General features: G+C 35.8%; 1 protein-coding gene and 1 long non-coding RNA gene across 5 annotated transcripts; both read right to left on the bottom strand.

The window, feature by feature from the left end:
- Positions 1–5,441: 5,441 nt before the first annotated feature.
- Positions 5,442–8,143, bottom strand: LOC147523101 (uncharacterized). 4 transcript variants are annotated; one of them, XM_086561362.1, is made up of 4 exons: positions 7,786–8,143; positions 7,423–7,615; positions 6,274–6,426; positions 5,442–5,751 (listed from the first exon to the last, which is right to left on the bottom strand). In XM_086561362.1, the coding sequence occupies exons 2-4, from the start codon at positions 7,528–7,530 to the stop codon at positions 5,608–5,610; spliced, it is 405 nt and encodes a 134-aa protein (XP_086417488.1). In that variant the 5' UTR covers positions 7,531–7,615; positions 7,786–8,143; the 3' UTR covers positions 5,442–5,607. The 4 variants fall into 4 exon arrangements, 3 of the variants coding, with proteins under 3 accessions (XP_086417488.1, XP_086417498.1, XP_086417484.1); XM_086561372.1 differs by having other exon boundaries at positions 6,274–6,357; positions 7,786–8,023; XM_086561358.1 differs by having other exon boundaries at positions 7,423–7,611; positions 7,786–8,023.
- A 4,713-nt stretch (positions 8,144–12,856) lies between these two features.
- On the bottom strand, positions 12,857–13,502 carry LOC147523100 (uncharacterized). Its single transcript, XR_015195938.1, has 2 exons — positions 13,073–13,502; positions 12,857–12,985 (listed from the first exon to the last, which is right to left on the bottom strand). It is a non-coding gene; the product is annotated as an uncharacterized LOC147523100 (long non-coding RNA).
- Between the last annotated feature and the right edge of the window lie 1,711 nt (positions 13,503–15,213).

The following is a 15,213-nucleotide window of genomic DNA, read 5'->3' as shown; positions in this document are numbered from 1 at the left end:
ATAATCAGTATAACATAATAATAGTGGTTATTATTTTGTCTCATTAACAAAAAGAATAATCAGTATAACATAATAATAGTTGTTATTATTTTGTCTCATTAACAAAAAGAATAATCAGTATAACATAATAGGAATGGTTCTAAGTGGTGGATAGGAATGGTTCTAAGTGGTGGCTAGGATTTAATCTTAGAAAAGATAAGTGGTGGCTGAGATTGAATCTCATGTCTCAAGATTACTATTCTAAAAAGTAGTAGGAATTTGATAAAGAATTAAACACTTAATAACATCTAAAACTAAGGAAACTACTATTTTCCCCAAATTTAGGCTATCAAAGGTGTACTGAAGAGTCCCAAAATTTACTAAAACATATCCCCAATTAGTAGGAAATTTTAGACTCCAATTTCGATAGAAATTAGTTTTGGAAACAAATCCAATCTCTAACAAAAAAGTAAGGAACAAATTTCAAAAACACAAATTTATTATCTCACATAAATTTCAAAGTAAGGTAGAGTACCTGCATTCAAAGTCTTACTAATTTTATTTTCAGTTCACAAAAAATAAATAAAAATAAAAATACGCATCACTCCATTCATTGAAATTAAAATCACATTAAGAAAAATCATCAATGAGGAAAAACCATATGCCATGAAACCATACCCTCTTTAAGAATTGCGATTTGCGCCTCAATTCAATTTGATAATGCAACACCATATTTTTGAAATTGAATATATTTGTGACGGGTAAATTAGGAACAAATAAAATATATGTTAGAAAATCATGGTTAATGATTTATTTTGTAAATTAAAAAATAAAATTGAAGCATATTCATTTTGTAAGTAAATGGAGTAACGCCGTATGCAAACCGTGCTACGTATCGGTTTTTCGTCGTGATCGATAGATAGCCTAGTTTCCCTCAAGAATTCAAAAATTGATAGGTATCATGCTTTTTTTGGATTCTAATTGTAATTCAAGGAGTGTATTTAAACGTTAAGGGGGTGGGCTAATTATAAATCTTCAGTGAATAAAGGGGGCTTTTCTAAAAAAATTAAAAATGAATTATTTAATTTCAATGTCGTAAATAGGGCAGGGAATCGGGTCGGGTAGACCCAAATCCGACCCGACCCGATTACCGAATATATCAGGTTCGGGTTGATTTTTGTATCCGTTTATGTATTCGGGTTGGATTCGGGTTCGGGTATGTCGAGTTCGGATTCGGATATAATTTTTGGGATTTTTTTGAATTTTTAGTGTTATCCGATCGGGTTAGTCGGATTCGGTCGGGTTCGGATCGGATTCGGATATTAAATTTCGGATAATCGGGTTCGGGTTCGGATTCTGTGAAATTATTCGGATTCGGATTCGGATATAGCCATATCCGACCCGAACCCGACTCAATTCCTGCCTAGTCGTAAAGGAGGTTCTTTTAAATTATAAATAAAAGGGAGACTTGTTCTAATTTCATTGAGGGATGCGCTTCTAAATTATGTGCAAATAGGAAAATCAAAAAATAACTACTCGCTAGTGGGGAGGGGGTGCCTGAAAACTCGAGTATCATATGGTGTAGTGAAAGCTCAAAGGACTAATTATGTATGCACAACTTCTAATCTCCCACGAAAATTAAAGGCTTTTGTTCATTTTAGAATAAGTACATAAAAATGGCGGGTGCAAAAGCGTTGGTGCTGGAAAAGGCTGTTCAGAAGATTTGTTGGTAATGACTTCATAAATAGCCCAATACCTCTGCCAGAAAAAATAATCATTTTGCAATTTCATCTTCACTCCCTGTCTAACTAATTATATAACTTGTTTTGGGTAAACTATCCTTAAATCATGTAATATGTTTGAGTGCAGAATTGAAAAATGACTAAATGAAGAAAAACAGACCTGAGACAAGGAAAAAAAGGACAATGATAACTCTGGAAAAAAAATTGGCCATCTTGATTTACCAATGTATCTCATTCAATTATTTACCTAGCTATAAGAACTATATATAGTCATTCTTCATTCATTTGTTTCTTATGAAACAAATTGCATTCAAAATATTATCTTATGCAGATTTTGCGGCTCTAATCAGGAAACTTTAGATCCGGATTTTTTGAAATTTTAATATGGAATGTTCTTTAGATTTAAGAGTGAAATCCTATTTGCCAAAAAAGGATAATATTTATTAAATCCTACCTTTTTGTTGTATTCAACACGGCAACACTCCATCCTCAGTCGGTCAGTCCAGTCAGGACGACCTAATTAAGCTCGTTGACCACAAAAGCGTCCCAACAAATTATATCAATAAACTGCGGTGTAGGGGTGGGCAATGGGCGGGTCTAGCCTTCGCCCTAAACATTTAAAAGCCCTTCGGATATTAGGGCGGGTCGGCCCGCCCTAAAATCAAGCATAGGACCGGCTCGGGGCGGTCACAAGTCTAAATCTCAAGCCCTCGACCACGACCCTAGCCTTTTAAGGGCTTTAGGGTCGAGCTAGGCGGCCTATATATTTTTTTTTTTACTACATCGGTTTAAAACTCATTTATATTACAAAAATGTATGATAATCTACAAACTCAAAGTCAAACCAATCTAAGAATAATCCTCGTATAAGTCAAAAAATTTAAAATCTTGACATCCACAATCTAATGAATCAAGACATCGAGAGTTGAATTTGTTCTTCCTCAGACTCAAACCTCACTAAAATTACATTTAACATTAAAATACATGTAATAAATAATTATATTATCATTTTAAAGGAAGAAGTAATAGATATAAAGAAAAAACATAATAGTTTTGGTTAAAGGGTCAAGTGGAAGTTGTTAAACTATTTGTAATATCATAAATTATTTCTATAATAGATTCAAACAAATATAATATTACCTTTCTTCTAATTTAAAAGTGATTCAAGCTTTGTATATGGAAATGAAAATATTGGCTTTTTGAACAAGTGATGGAGAAAGGTTTGAGATTACAAATGTCATTTTTCTAACAAAGGGTGTTTTTGTTTTACATGTTACAAATGTCCGCTCAGTATTTTGCTTTAATGGTGTGGAAGGAAACCTTTAGTTTTAGACTTGGCTTGGATGTGAATAAAAATATAATTTATAAGAAATAAGTGAAAAGAAATTGAGAATAATAAGTTATGGACTTTGACTTGATGATCAAAGGAATAAAGTCTTATTTTTATTAAATTTTAGTGCTTTCATTGTTCTTCACATTGCTAAAGTTGACAAGTTTTTGTTATATAAAACAAGTTATTGGAAGACTTGGCAGGTGTAAAGTGATAAATTACAAAGGACAACGTTATTTTAATTGAAAATATTTAACAAAAGAGTTGACAATTATGGTATGTGTATTTATAGTGAAAGTATGAAACAGGGGCGGTTAGGGCTTGGTTAGGGCTTGGTTAGGGTCGGCCTATGTTTTAGAATCTTAGCCCCAGCCCTACCACGCCTAGAAGGCATTAGGTAGGGCCTACCCCTAAACTCTAATGAGGGGCTTTTAGTTGTGGAGGGCTTTATAGGGCTTAGGGGTCGGGGCCGGTCGGTAGGGTTAGGGTCGTTAGGGCCAAATTCCCACCCCTACTGCGGTGCATGGAATTCGCTCTAGAATTTTTATGATCTCAATTCCATGGAGATTAACATACCAATGAAAACACCTTGGTTCAAAATTTCTGCAAATTTGTGAAGGAAAAAAAAGTGAAATAAGTTGCAATAAAAAAAAAATCGTGAAGTTTTCCAGAAATTTATCATTTCAAAAAAATCTATTTAGACTCTTTTAATAACTAACTCCCCAGTGACTCATGTTAGGTGATATCCAAATTATATTTCTCTTTCCAAAAATCAAAAAACAAAAATAGAAACAAATAAATAACTAATAACTTACCCATTAGCTAAAACTCAATATAATAACAAATATATAACAAAAAATTTACCTATATTTCATCAAACAAAAAAAAACAAAAATCAACTCCCCAAACAAAACTGGCTATGGACACCTATTTTGTGTTAGGGCGGATAAAAAAAATTATTACAAGTTTGTCATTAACCTAAAAAAACATAATTTGTGTTGGGCATCCCAACTATATCAAGTTAAATTGTTGCCAACTTATTTAGCATTTCTCTTCTCTTCTCCCCCACCCCCTCTACATTTCTAATCCCTAATAAAGATCCACGAGATACACATAAAAACGTTGAAGAACATAGGCGAACTGTGGAAGCTGACATAGTCAATTAAACTCTTACCTACCGAATTTCCCAAGTAGGGAAACGTGAGAAACAGTGGATACTAAGGACAACAAAGGAAAGTCACCAGTCCAGCAGTCCTTGATCAGTTTACGAAGTTAGTCCTAATCAGTTATTCAAGACAAATTAGGTATACATTGAAGTACATTGGAAAAATGACAGGAAAAAACATTACCCATCAAAAATTCAATAAGAACAATATAACCAATACGTTGGTTGATAAGATTTGTTAACGTGCTAAGAGAATTGTTATTTCCTCTGACGTCAATCATAACAAGAACAAGGCAGATGCTCCGGCAAACAAAGGTGGCCTAGCTTCTTGTTCTCACGTTCACAATTGTATGACATGTTATTTTATAGTTTCAGTAACAATTAAAAGTGTCTCAACCTTCCCTATATTCCTTTGACTGTCATCAGTGGATTTTATCATTCTATTGAATGAATGATCATGGCTAAAAAGTCCAGCGAAATAATTTTGAAAATTGTTCACTAATTCGACTTTAAATCAGTTAAGAAATAACAGATTAGCTAAAGGTCCACATAACCGCAAACACCACCAGTGGAGTCACAGAAATCTTTCAGCGTAATGTAGCTACACAGTATTACTTGCAACCCAAGATACAAAGAATAACCAACTCCTGTTTCTTTTGACAATTTCTGAGTTTTTTCTGCAGCAGTGTGGTCATCCTGTTTGCCAACAGCATGGAGGATGCACACTACTTTGAATGCGTCAGTTCTTGAAATTTTAGTTGCGTGCCTACGTCAAGGATGACGAATTGAGGCGCCTACGTCGAGGATGACGAATTGAGGCTTCCCCTGATCTGACGAAACGAGGATGTTTATAGGACTCGTCTCTGTATTGGCAAATCTACCACTCTAAATACATATATACAGATATTTTAAACGGACAGACAGCCTTAAGAAAGTCACAGGCATAAATAAGAACTTTTTACATCTCCCAAGTCTTCAACGTTAAGTTCCAAAAATGTTACTTGCAAATTTGTGATCAAGGAACACAGAAATGTAATAACTAGTTCAGCACACTTTCCCAGTATAGTCATTTAACTCTAAGACGCACAGTCAAATGGTAAACCTAGTTAAGAAATAGTTTCCATCTAGATGAGCGGAAACCCCTCAGTGGGATTCCACTGCACGTTGCATTCTTGCTATTAACAGAAGCATTTACAACTTTTACGATTTCAGTACTACAGCACAAAAAAATAATAATAATAAATTAAAATAAAATACTAAAGCGATTCTGTTAGCCACGAATACAAACAATTTTAAAATTATGTGAAAATGTACAAGTTCTAAGAACAAAATACAAGCTATAAGCATAGCATCACTATCCAACCTACATAAGTGCTGAGCAAGAGAGAGATGCTAATTGAGGGCATAATAGGATATTTGCCCCCTCTCGTTCTGCCCGTTGGTACCACCGCGATACACCGTCTCGTTTGAGTAAAAGAAAAACAGTAGTTGCATTGCTCTATACTGGGAATGAAGACGAACAACCTGCTGCCAACCCTACAAAAAAGATACAAGAATAACAATGAGTTACCTGAGAGGGGGCGTGATGAAAGCAAAATGGCACTGTGACAACCTTAAAAAACTTCCCTAATCGACTTCCCTACCTAAAATGGACCTACACAATGAGTTAGGGGCTGATTTTTGGTGGATGTGATCTCCTCAACATGGATATCATCTCCACCAAAAATCAGCTCAGTTGGATATGTCTAGTCTTGTCAAAATTTGTGATTGAGTTTGCAATTTATTTAATGTCCCTAAATTTTTCAGTTTTGTAAAGCAGATTTGCCAAGGCCATACATATGGAAATGAGCTGATTTTCGGTAGACATGATCTACATAATAGAAACATCTTACCTACCAAAAATCAGCCCTAACTCATTGTGTAGGCATACTTTTGGGTAGGGAAGTCATTTAGGGGTGTCAAGGTAGCCTTAAATATATAGAGGCCATATATATATAGGGGTTATCAAATATTCAGCCTGAAACAAAAACAAAGAGCACTGTGCAAAGAGCTAAATACCTCAACAACCAAATAAAGTCCTATTAGAGAGCAAGCACTGTTATCGATATTCACATCATAGTCCCAAGCTTTCTCAAGCAAGCGCTGCAAGAATTCCAATGGACGTGTGAGTTCTTTGGTTTTGTCCCATTTAGTAAATGACTCGCTCACATCCTAATAAACAGCAAAATAATTAGATGCATCCAATGATAGATGACAGCTAAAATACGTGCAGAATATTCAACAAACCATCTATTATATGGCACCGAAAAAGTAACAATTAAGAAGCAACGGTAAACAAGAGTTGATAGTTTTATATTCTCAAAAAATCTTGCTGGTAAAGATCCACGAGATACGCACAGAAATTTGTTGAAGAAGAGAAGAACGGAGTGTAAAATCCCAAGTAGAAATGGCAAGAAGCAAATGATAATTCGAAGGAAAAGTGACCAAGCCTATTATCACTTTACAAAGATTCTTACTGACAAAGGTAGGACACAGTCGTCCAAAGCATCCATTCAGGACATACTAGGAATTTCTGAAACCATAAATGAATAAATAATGAAAATTATAAGATAAAAGAGGAAAAGGAGGTAGTTTCCATGTAAGTCGCGATTAAGCTGTATTTTCAAATGAGTATGTAAAAAATATTGAATAGAGGGATATATTAGACTCTAACTGGCAAAGAATAAATATTATCTATAAGAAAATCAATATGAACAATATAACCAATACTTCTGTTGGTAAGATAAATATTAAGATGCAGGGAGAATTGACGTTTCCTCTAACACAGAACCTCATTCATAACATGGACAAGGTTGATGCACAGAAAGGTGGGTGTGGATCTTTTTCTCGATTTTAAAATTGTATCATACAATCTCTTGATAGTTTTGGTTTTGGTTTTGGTTTTAGTTTAAGGAGTGTCTCTTCCCTATTTTCCTTTCACTCTCATCAATTCATTTCATCATTCTATTGAATGAAGGATCATGGCAAATGTTTTTTCATTACGTCATTATATGAATTTTAAATAAAGTAAGAAACAACAGATTACCTAGAGGTCCACATAACCACAAACCCCAGCAGAGGAGGCACTCAAATCTCCCAGCATAATACAGTTACAGAGTCTATTACTTACATAATTTAGCCCAAACTATGAAGAGTTGATCACATTACCTCAATGAAGGCATCACGATACGGAGACTCCTGTTTCTTTGACAAGTTCAAAGTTTCTTCTGCAGCAATGCGACCATCCCGTCTCCCAACAGCCATAATGAGTTGCATTAAAGTAAATACATGCTTCAGTACTTGAAGTTTTAGATGTCATTCCTACATCAAGGATGACGAAACGAGGCTTCCCCTTATCTGTCTAAACGAGTACGAGTCACTAATTTGGTTCGTGATTTCACAAAACTTCACCATTTCATACAAACTTAACACTTCATACAATTCAACAGAAAAATTTTAAAAACTACAATGGCATCAAAGCTTAGAATATTTAATGAAAGAAAAAAAAAAAAAAAAAAAAAAAAAACTCACTTTGAAATTGGTGTTGAAGCGTGCAATTACAAGAGATTTCGATTTTTGAAGTGCAATTTGAGAATGTTGGAGAATACGGTCTGAAATGAGGTGAATTTTGGTGCAATGTGGTGGTAATGTGGTGGTGTAAGGAAGGTTGGAGACGAAGGTAACCGCCTTTCTCGGTTTCTCGTTCTTTGGTGGCTGTGCCCACCACAAGTACAGATCCCAAAATTTGGGCCGAGCTCTGCCTAACACAAAAAATGTTTTGAATATAAAAATAGTGTGAGGTACTTAATATAAAGATGGAGTATAAAAGAAAATTAATTAATTTTATTCAATATTTTTTGGTATTAAGTAAAATTGTTTTTTTTTTTGTGGAAATATTAGTAAGTTTTATTTATTTATTTATTACTATTTACGGTTTTAATTATTTAATTAGGTAAGTTATTAGTTATTATTTTGTTTCTATATTTGTTTTTTTATTTTTGGAAAGAGAAAGTTGAATTTGGATGCCACTTAAAAAATAGAGTCCCAAAAGAGTTATAGATGGAGTCTGAAAAGAAGGGCTCATATCATTTTTAGCAAAGACCAATAGTATTTGTGAATTGTGATGAAAATAAAATCTATCTGTTTTGAAATTTATAGTATTTTATTTCCTTTTCTTTCCATGAGTTAAAATTTAACAAACACACAGGATAAGTTCATTTGGTTATCCTTTACAGTAATAAGTTCATTTGGTTATCCTTCAAAAGTCACTTGCGTATTTTCAATATCAAATGAAATTAGCACCACAAATTATTCACAATGTTCCATCATTTTTATGCAAAAGAAAAGGCCCAAAAGGAATAGGAACAACGGATTTTAGTCCATATTGATATCTGAAAAGGTTGTAAATGCGATTTTTACTTGAGAACCCGTTTAAAAATTCTGTGTATAGTAAGTACATTTATATTTTTAAATGGTTTTGACTTTCATTCCATATGTTTTTTAGATTTCCCTCCACCGGACAGGCTTTAAGCTTTTGGCTCCCTAATAAGGATACTTTGCATTTATTGGGTGAATCTTTGGAGGGCATAGAACAGCCTATACACATGCCATCTCACAATGTGAGAGCTCATTACAATACCTGCCTTGTATTCTCTCTCTATTGTGTCCCTATCCATACCCCTCCCTCACCAAATTGAACACAGTCTTCTTCATCATGCAGAACAGAAATGGTAGTTTTCCACCATGCCCAGAACAATGGTGGGGCGAGGTACGGAAAGATATACCAAAGGAGTTTGAACTTCCGCCACTAAGCCAGCAGTTGCGCACGAGGACAACAAGGCCAGCTGATTGTAATACGACAGCCAAAACATCACTAGGTAACTATCCTCTTCAGATCGAAGAAGATTTTTTCTATGTTGTGTTAACAAATTACTTAATCTAAAAAAAAATTAATCCATGCAGCAAGCATATCAAACTCGACTAAAACAGAAGGAAAGGACAATGCTCCCAAAGCAGCAAAAAGATCTATGCCTAATCTAGAAGTCAATCTTCCCAAGAAATATTATAAAACAAATGTTTCTGGCTATTCATCAAATTCCTCACTTCTGATCCAAAACAACTGTCCAACGGTCGACTGTAAATCATCTAAGAAATCTCCCCTGATTGGAATGAGACGCCCACCACGCCCACCAGTGAGGGTTCCTAACTCTACTACTCAGTACATCCCTATGGGAAACAAACTATCATTTCCTACTCCTAGCTGTGGACAAAGTTGGTCCACCGCTTTGATCAATCGCATAAAAAAAGTTTCAAAGTCCATTCAATCGTCTTCACCTGCTGAGCCTGTCAATTTTGAGTCCAGTAATTACTTTCCAATCAACCAAGAGCTTATCCCCTATTCGACTAGTTACTCCAGTTCAAGTTTCAATGACTCACTCAATTTGCTGAACTATTCAGATCTAGAGCCAAATTCCAACAGTGCGCGGCAGCAGTTTGATTCTCCTCTCTTCATGTCGGAACAAAAAAATGATCCTTGTTTTAATCCATGTGTGGATATGTTGTTGAATGATGACCAAGGGATTTATGGTGAGAAAGAAACATATATGAACTCTAAGAGCGCAATAAGGAGAATGGAGGCAATGATCAATGGCACACCCAAGAGAGATATTGTGGAGAACTCGAATGGACAAAACTTCGCCTTCTGGTAATACGCACTACCAGCTAGGAGTATGACCAGTCAGTTGCTGGAGTGCGCAGCAGACAGTGGTAAGAAAAAAGAACTTTCTTGATAACTCAATCGACTTATCTGTAGATTGAGAATTTATAAGTTATATAGTTTATCTGTGAGTTGCTTCAAGAGTGAACTTAGGAGATTGATCGAGAATGAAGGTAATAGAACTGTTATGAACTTATCTTAGAAATGCATAGCAATGCAAGTGAATAACTTTTCAAAATAATTCGTAATTAGTTTTTATTTGATTTTATTGCATTAGTTTTTGGTATAAGGAACATATATATGTTTCTTTCTTCACCTAGCTTTCATGGATGTGTGGACAGAATGAAAATAAATCTGATTGGAGGAAGGTTATTGCAGATAGTTGCAATGGTTGTGGATAATAAGATTTACTTAGAAATATAATGCAACTAAATTGACATAGAGTATAATCTGCTGATTGATAAAGATGATGAATGAAATTGCTTACATCTACTGTTCTTACCGCTGATCAATTCAAACCCTAAACACATGCATATGGAAGCATACTTTGCCTTCTCCCGGGTGTTGTACATGAAGCATGATTATTGATAAAGAGGTATATATGGTGGTAGCTAGTCAACTCAATATGATGATGATGTCCTTTAGCCCGGAATGGTCTATTTTGTTAGAGGGTGTTGTAATTCAGGCGCCCTTCGGCTGTTAAAAGCAAGAGAACGTGTAGCAAGCACTGAAATCACTACCCTTAACTTCCTCTCTGTTGATATATGAGAGAGAGGAAGTAATTAAGGATTGACACATGTACCTATCCCAATTAGTTCAGTTCTCTCCATGTTGTAGAGACATCGAAGTGTTGATACTTGATAGCCTGACAGAGTGACAGGCAGTACCACAGTCAGCTCCATATTCTTAGATCTTGAGTCTCATGCAAGGCGAGCGCCCATTTCCTAACAGCATTATTAGAGATAATATGGCAGAAATAGAATCCGAAACCAACAATAAGTTAGTCCTATCCATCATAATACCTAACAGTAGTACTGTATTAGAGATACCCTCGCAGTATATGTCACATTCGATCAGCTCTATAGTCTGTCACAAGCTAGGTTTTTTTTTTTGTTTTTTGGAGAAGTTATTAGCTATGAATTTATTTCATTGGACATCCCCAAGTAGCTAGGTACATGAGACAGACAACTCTCAGCGGAGGAATTCTGGTACGGTCTTTGATCCCAACCATGGAGTGCCTCACTCCCTTACTCCCTTACTCCCTTAGGGATTTGGTAGGAGACGCCCTCCTCTAGGAAACTGACCAGCAACAGCATTATTGCCTGGATCACTGAGAGAGAGACTGTTGCAATCCAGTTGGTACCGCTTTGTCATGGGCACTGCCTCTTAGGGCCTAATTCGATCTATTAGGTCTTCTAATATGTGTTTTTGCCGTTTTAGGAAAGTTTGTTTTAGCCACAGCTTTGATAGAGCAATTCATTTACGACCTGTTTGTTAATTAATTATGGAGTTCTTTTCATTGGCAGTTTTAATTGTGAAGGTATTTCAGAGCTTACCATATAGTAAGCTTTAGGGTTTCGAGTATTTTGTTTTAAGCAATAATTTGTGTATCCTGTGAAAGGTTGTTACTTAGTCAAGTCCGGTTTTGCTCTCCTGAAAGTGGTAGCCACTGATTTGTATTGAAATACACATGCATGTAATGACTATGTGCCTATTTGTGATACGACATGAATCCCTAAAAATTAGGACCAAATCCACCACCATATCAACAATGGTTAAAACTTTCAATTGCATTGGTAGACAGTTTAATCTGAACAATCAACAGAGTCAGTTCTTTTTGTCAGAGATTATGTCTAACGTCCTTGTACAGTCATTCAGAGCACCCTAGAACAGAGTTTTTTGTTTTTTTTAATAAAAACATTGTCCCTAGCTATGGCCTATGGCTGACCAAATGGTGGAGAAACGGGCGATGTCATTCTTCCGGCTGCCCCCCTGCTTTGGAAACTTTTTTCTTTAATTTTGTTTGGATGCCAAGATCATTTAGCATTGAAAAATCATTATCCTATTTCTAGTAAAGGATATATCGCCTCCGAGTTATTTTGGAAAATAACCATTATTTATTCCGAAATTCATTTGACATTAAAGATCGACTACTGTATTTTAATGCATGATTTCATTCACATGATCACATCTACATTTGTATATTTCATATATTACGTGCTAGATCCATTTGTCACTGAAAACGGTAGCTAAAGTCAACTTGGGTTGACCGTGTTTTTTTTTGTGTATTTAGGGGGGAGACCCTAATTTCCCATCTAGGGGGATCCTAATATCTAGTGGGGGTAATACTCGTTAACCCTATTTAAAGTAGCATTACAGTGGGCATAGTAAGCAACACTGAAACTAAAATTCAAGTTTTTAAGATTGAGTTAAGATATGTTTTGTAACCACTGAAGTAAGTTGCTGAAGTTCATCATCTTCAAGTAAGAGGAAGAAATGAAGTCAATCTTGGGTGACTTATCTGATCTGGAGAAAAAACTGAGTGGACTTGTTCAATATTTATGTTCAGACTTTAAACAACCTCAGATAGTTTACCAAACATTCTTAAGCTTCAAGATCTTCAGCGCAATAATTTAGTTTTACTAGCATCACATTGTAATTAGTGGACAAGTAATACATGTGAAAGCCAAAAAAAAGTTTGTAATTACGCCAACAAAATCAATATGAGTTTCACTAGTTACTTCAGAAAAACACTGGTAACGATTAACTTGGTAACAATTATTTCTCTAACATAATGGGAAAAATAATACCAATGCAGCCACGAACAGTGGAGATTAGAGAATTTTGAAAACTTGGTACAGAGGAAAATACTGGGGCCACTTAAAAAAGTGCTATCGAGTTCTCATGGCACGTCTATTTCTAGAGTTGCACTGTTGCAGATACAAAACCTAGTGAGCATCAATCCCACTCCAAGGACAGGAGCACCCACGGTACTGAGGAACAGAGTAGATACTACTGCATAAGAATTAACCTGTAGATCATTATCGATTGGGAAAAGCATATATGGGAGACGAAAGTTTTATTGCAGAAACAAACACTTACTAACAGATGGCCTCAGCTCCTTTTTGATGCTGCCGTATGACAAGACAACTTGTAGAGGAGCCTCCGGAGTTTTTATGTAAGGACTTACAAGGTAATATTTTGGGAGCTAGTTTCACAAGATTCAAAGCATGAAGTGCCCAACAGGCGGAATTTCTTGGAGCAGAACTAGCATGTAAGCTGCTAGTTTGCTACAACATCTATCTCTTGAAGCCACAATCATCAATAGTGATAACAAGAACGTCGTGGATGCTATAGAAGACGACTTAACTCTTCGGAATGGAGCTGCCTACCAATTCTGAAGAACATTATTGCTCTCTTAATTCTTTTCATTTCCCTGTAAACTTTAATTGGATCAGTAGGAACTCAAATGATGAGGCTCACACAATAGCTCAATGGCCATGAGATTTTCAGTTGTACAGCCTCCGCCAAATTTTTTGGTTGGTGAACCTCTGTATTTTGAAGCTTAATCTTCTATCTAATAAAACACAATGGTGTGGGGCCCGTAGGGCCTCCATCCAGTGGTTACCATTGTCTTTTCTAAGTTGTGACATGGCAAAATAAGCCAATCCCAAAAAGTATGCTCCCTTATGCCCTAACGCTCGGATCTATTGGATCTTATTCTTCAAACCAACTGTGTATGCCATATCCTTCCTGCCGCCGTCACTTGAAAAAGAAATTCTGGGCAATTGCCTGATGTGTTCTTCCTGGGCAAATTAGGGAAGGGGTTGGGCATGATCCGACGGTCCAAACACCTTCTTAGCATTTCACCTTGTTTATGACATGGCAGAATCTAAGGGTATTTGCTGGTATGTTTTCCCCCTTTTTCTTTTCTCTCACTCTCATCCCTACCGCCCTCCTCACTCCAATTCCTCATCCAAATTTCTACCTTTGATGCTCTAGATTTCTACACTCCAAATTTCTATTCCTCATCCATCTACCTTTGATGTTTACTTTACTCTTCATTTAACCCATTTAAATTGGTTTTGGAAAGGTCGGAATTAAATTTTAGTTGTCGTCGGTTACTGCAATGTTTGGTTTGATTTGGTGGTTCAACTGTTTGATTGTTGTGAGCCGTGTGCGTCTTGACTGAGATTGAAAGCTCATCATCACTGCACAGGAAAGATATTCAAAGACTACAAGGTCGAAAAGTACACTACAACTACATATTTAGATTTTTTGGGCTAATGATATTCTCTAGATTGTGTTGCAATTCAACATTTGCAATTCTCTATGACCAATTCTTATTCAACATTCAAGCTTATGACTCTTGAACTTTGCTTAATTTGGGCGCTCAATATACTTCATAATGCCATATGTTCTTCTTGATCTTTTTAATAATCGTAATATATTGAATTTTGGGTCAATCCTTTTTATGCAGTTTTGGTTTGGTACAAACCAAGCTCGTGAATGCATAGAGTTATGTTCCGAAAGGATTATAGCTAGGGTTTTTCTCTCCCCTTTCCTAATGCATGGTCCCTTCATAGTTTATATAAGCTCCATTGTGTGATTGTTTGCATGGCAGTTTGCCTTCCGTATAGGTTTGAAGTATTTCAAAATTGTTAGAGCATTGTTCCTGGGTTTCATCGTAGAGGTTGATCTATGAGTTTAAGGATCGCGGTGACAATGGTATCTTATCGATTAAATCTATCTATAGATTGTCTATACACACCACGCATTACACACATATCAAATCTTGCGTTCTCCATCTAGCATATAGAAGTCAAAATTCCCTGAATGTATATTTTATAGGTGTCTGTGGTGTGTATGTGTGCTAACTTTGAGAGTCATTACTACGATAGCTAACCTTTGCAAGCCTTAAGGGTACCATTTTAGATATGCATTCTGTTATGGCATCGAAAAATCTGGGCTTTTATTTTTATGTTCTCACATTTATTTGCGGTTAATACCCTCCTCGAAATTTGCCTTGGAAGCAAAAATGCCTCTTACTCAAGCTAGACCGTCCTATGAGTCCATTATCTCAACTTAGAGGGTAAAAGTTTGGGTATACTCTTTTATTAGTAAATAAAAATAAAAAACCTACTGTCAGCTCCTTTATATTTAGAGATATTAGCCACAAAAGTTTTGTTTAGGCTTTACTTAACAAAGCTCTCTGTGCAAATCTCCCTGATAATCTTGACGGA

Source organism: Coptis chinensis, chromosome 1 (assembly GCF_015680905.1).
Source record: "Coptis chinensis isolate HL-2020 chromosome 1, ASM1568090v1, whole genome shotgun sequence".
In the NCBI taxonomy this organism is placed as follows: Eukaryota; Viridiplantae; Streptophyta; class Magnoliopsida; order Ranunculales; family Ranunculaceae; genus Coptis; species Coptis chinensis.
Note: the sequence above shows the minus strand (reverse complement) of the source record. Positions and strands in the feature narration are given on the sequence as shown.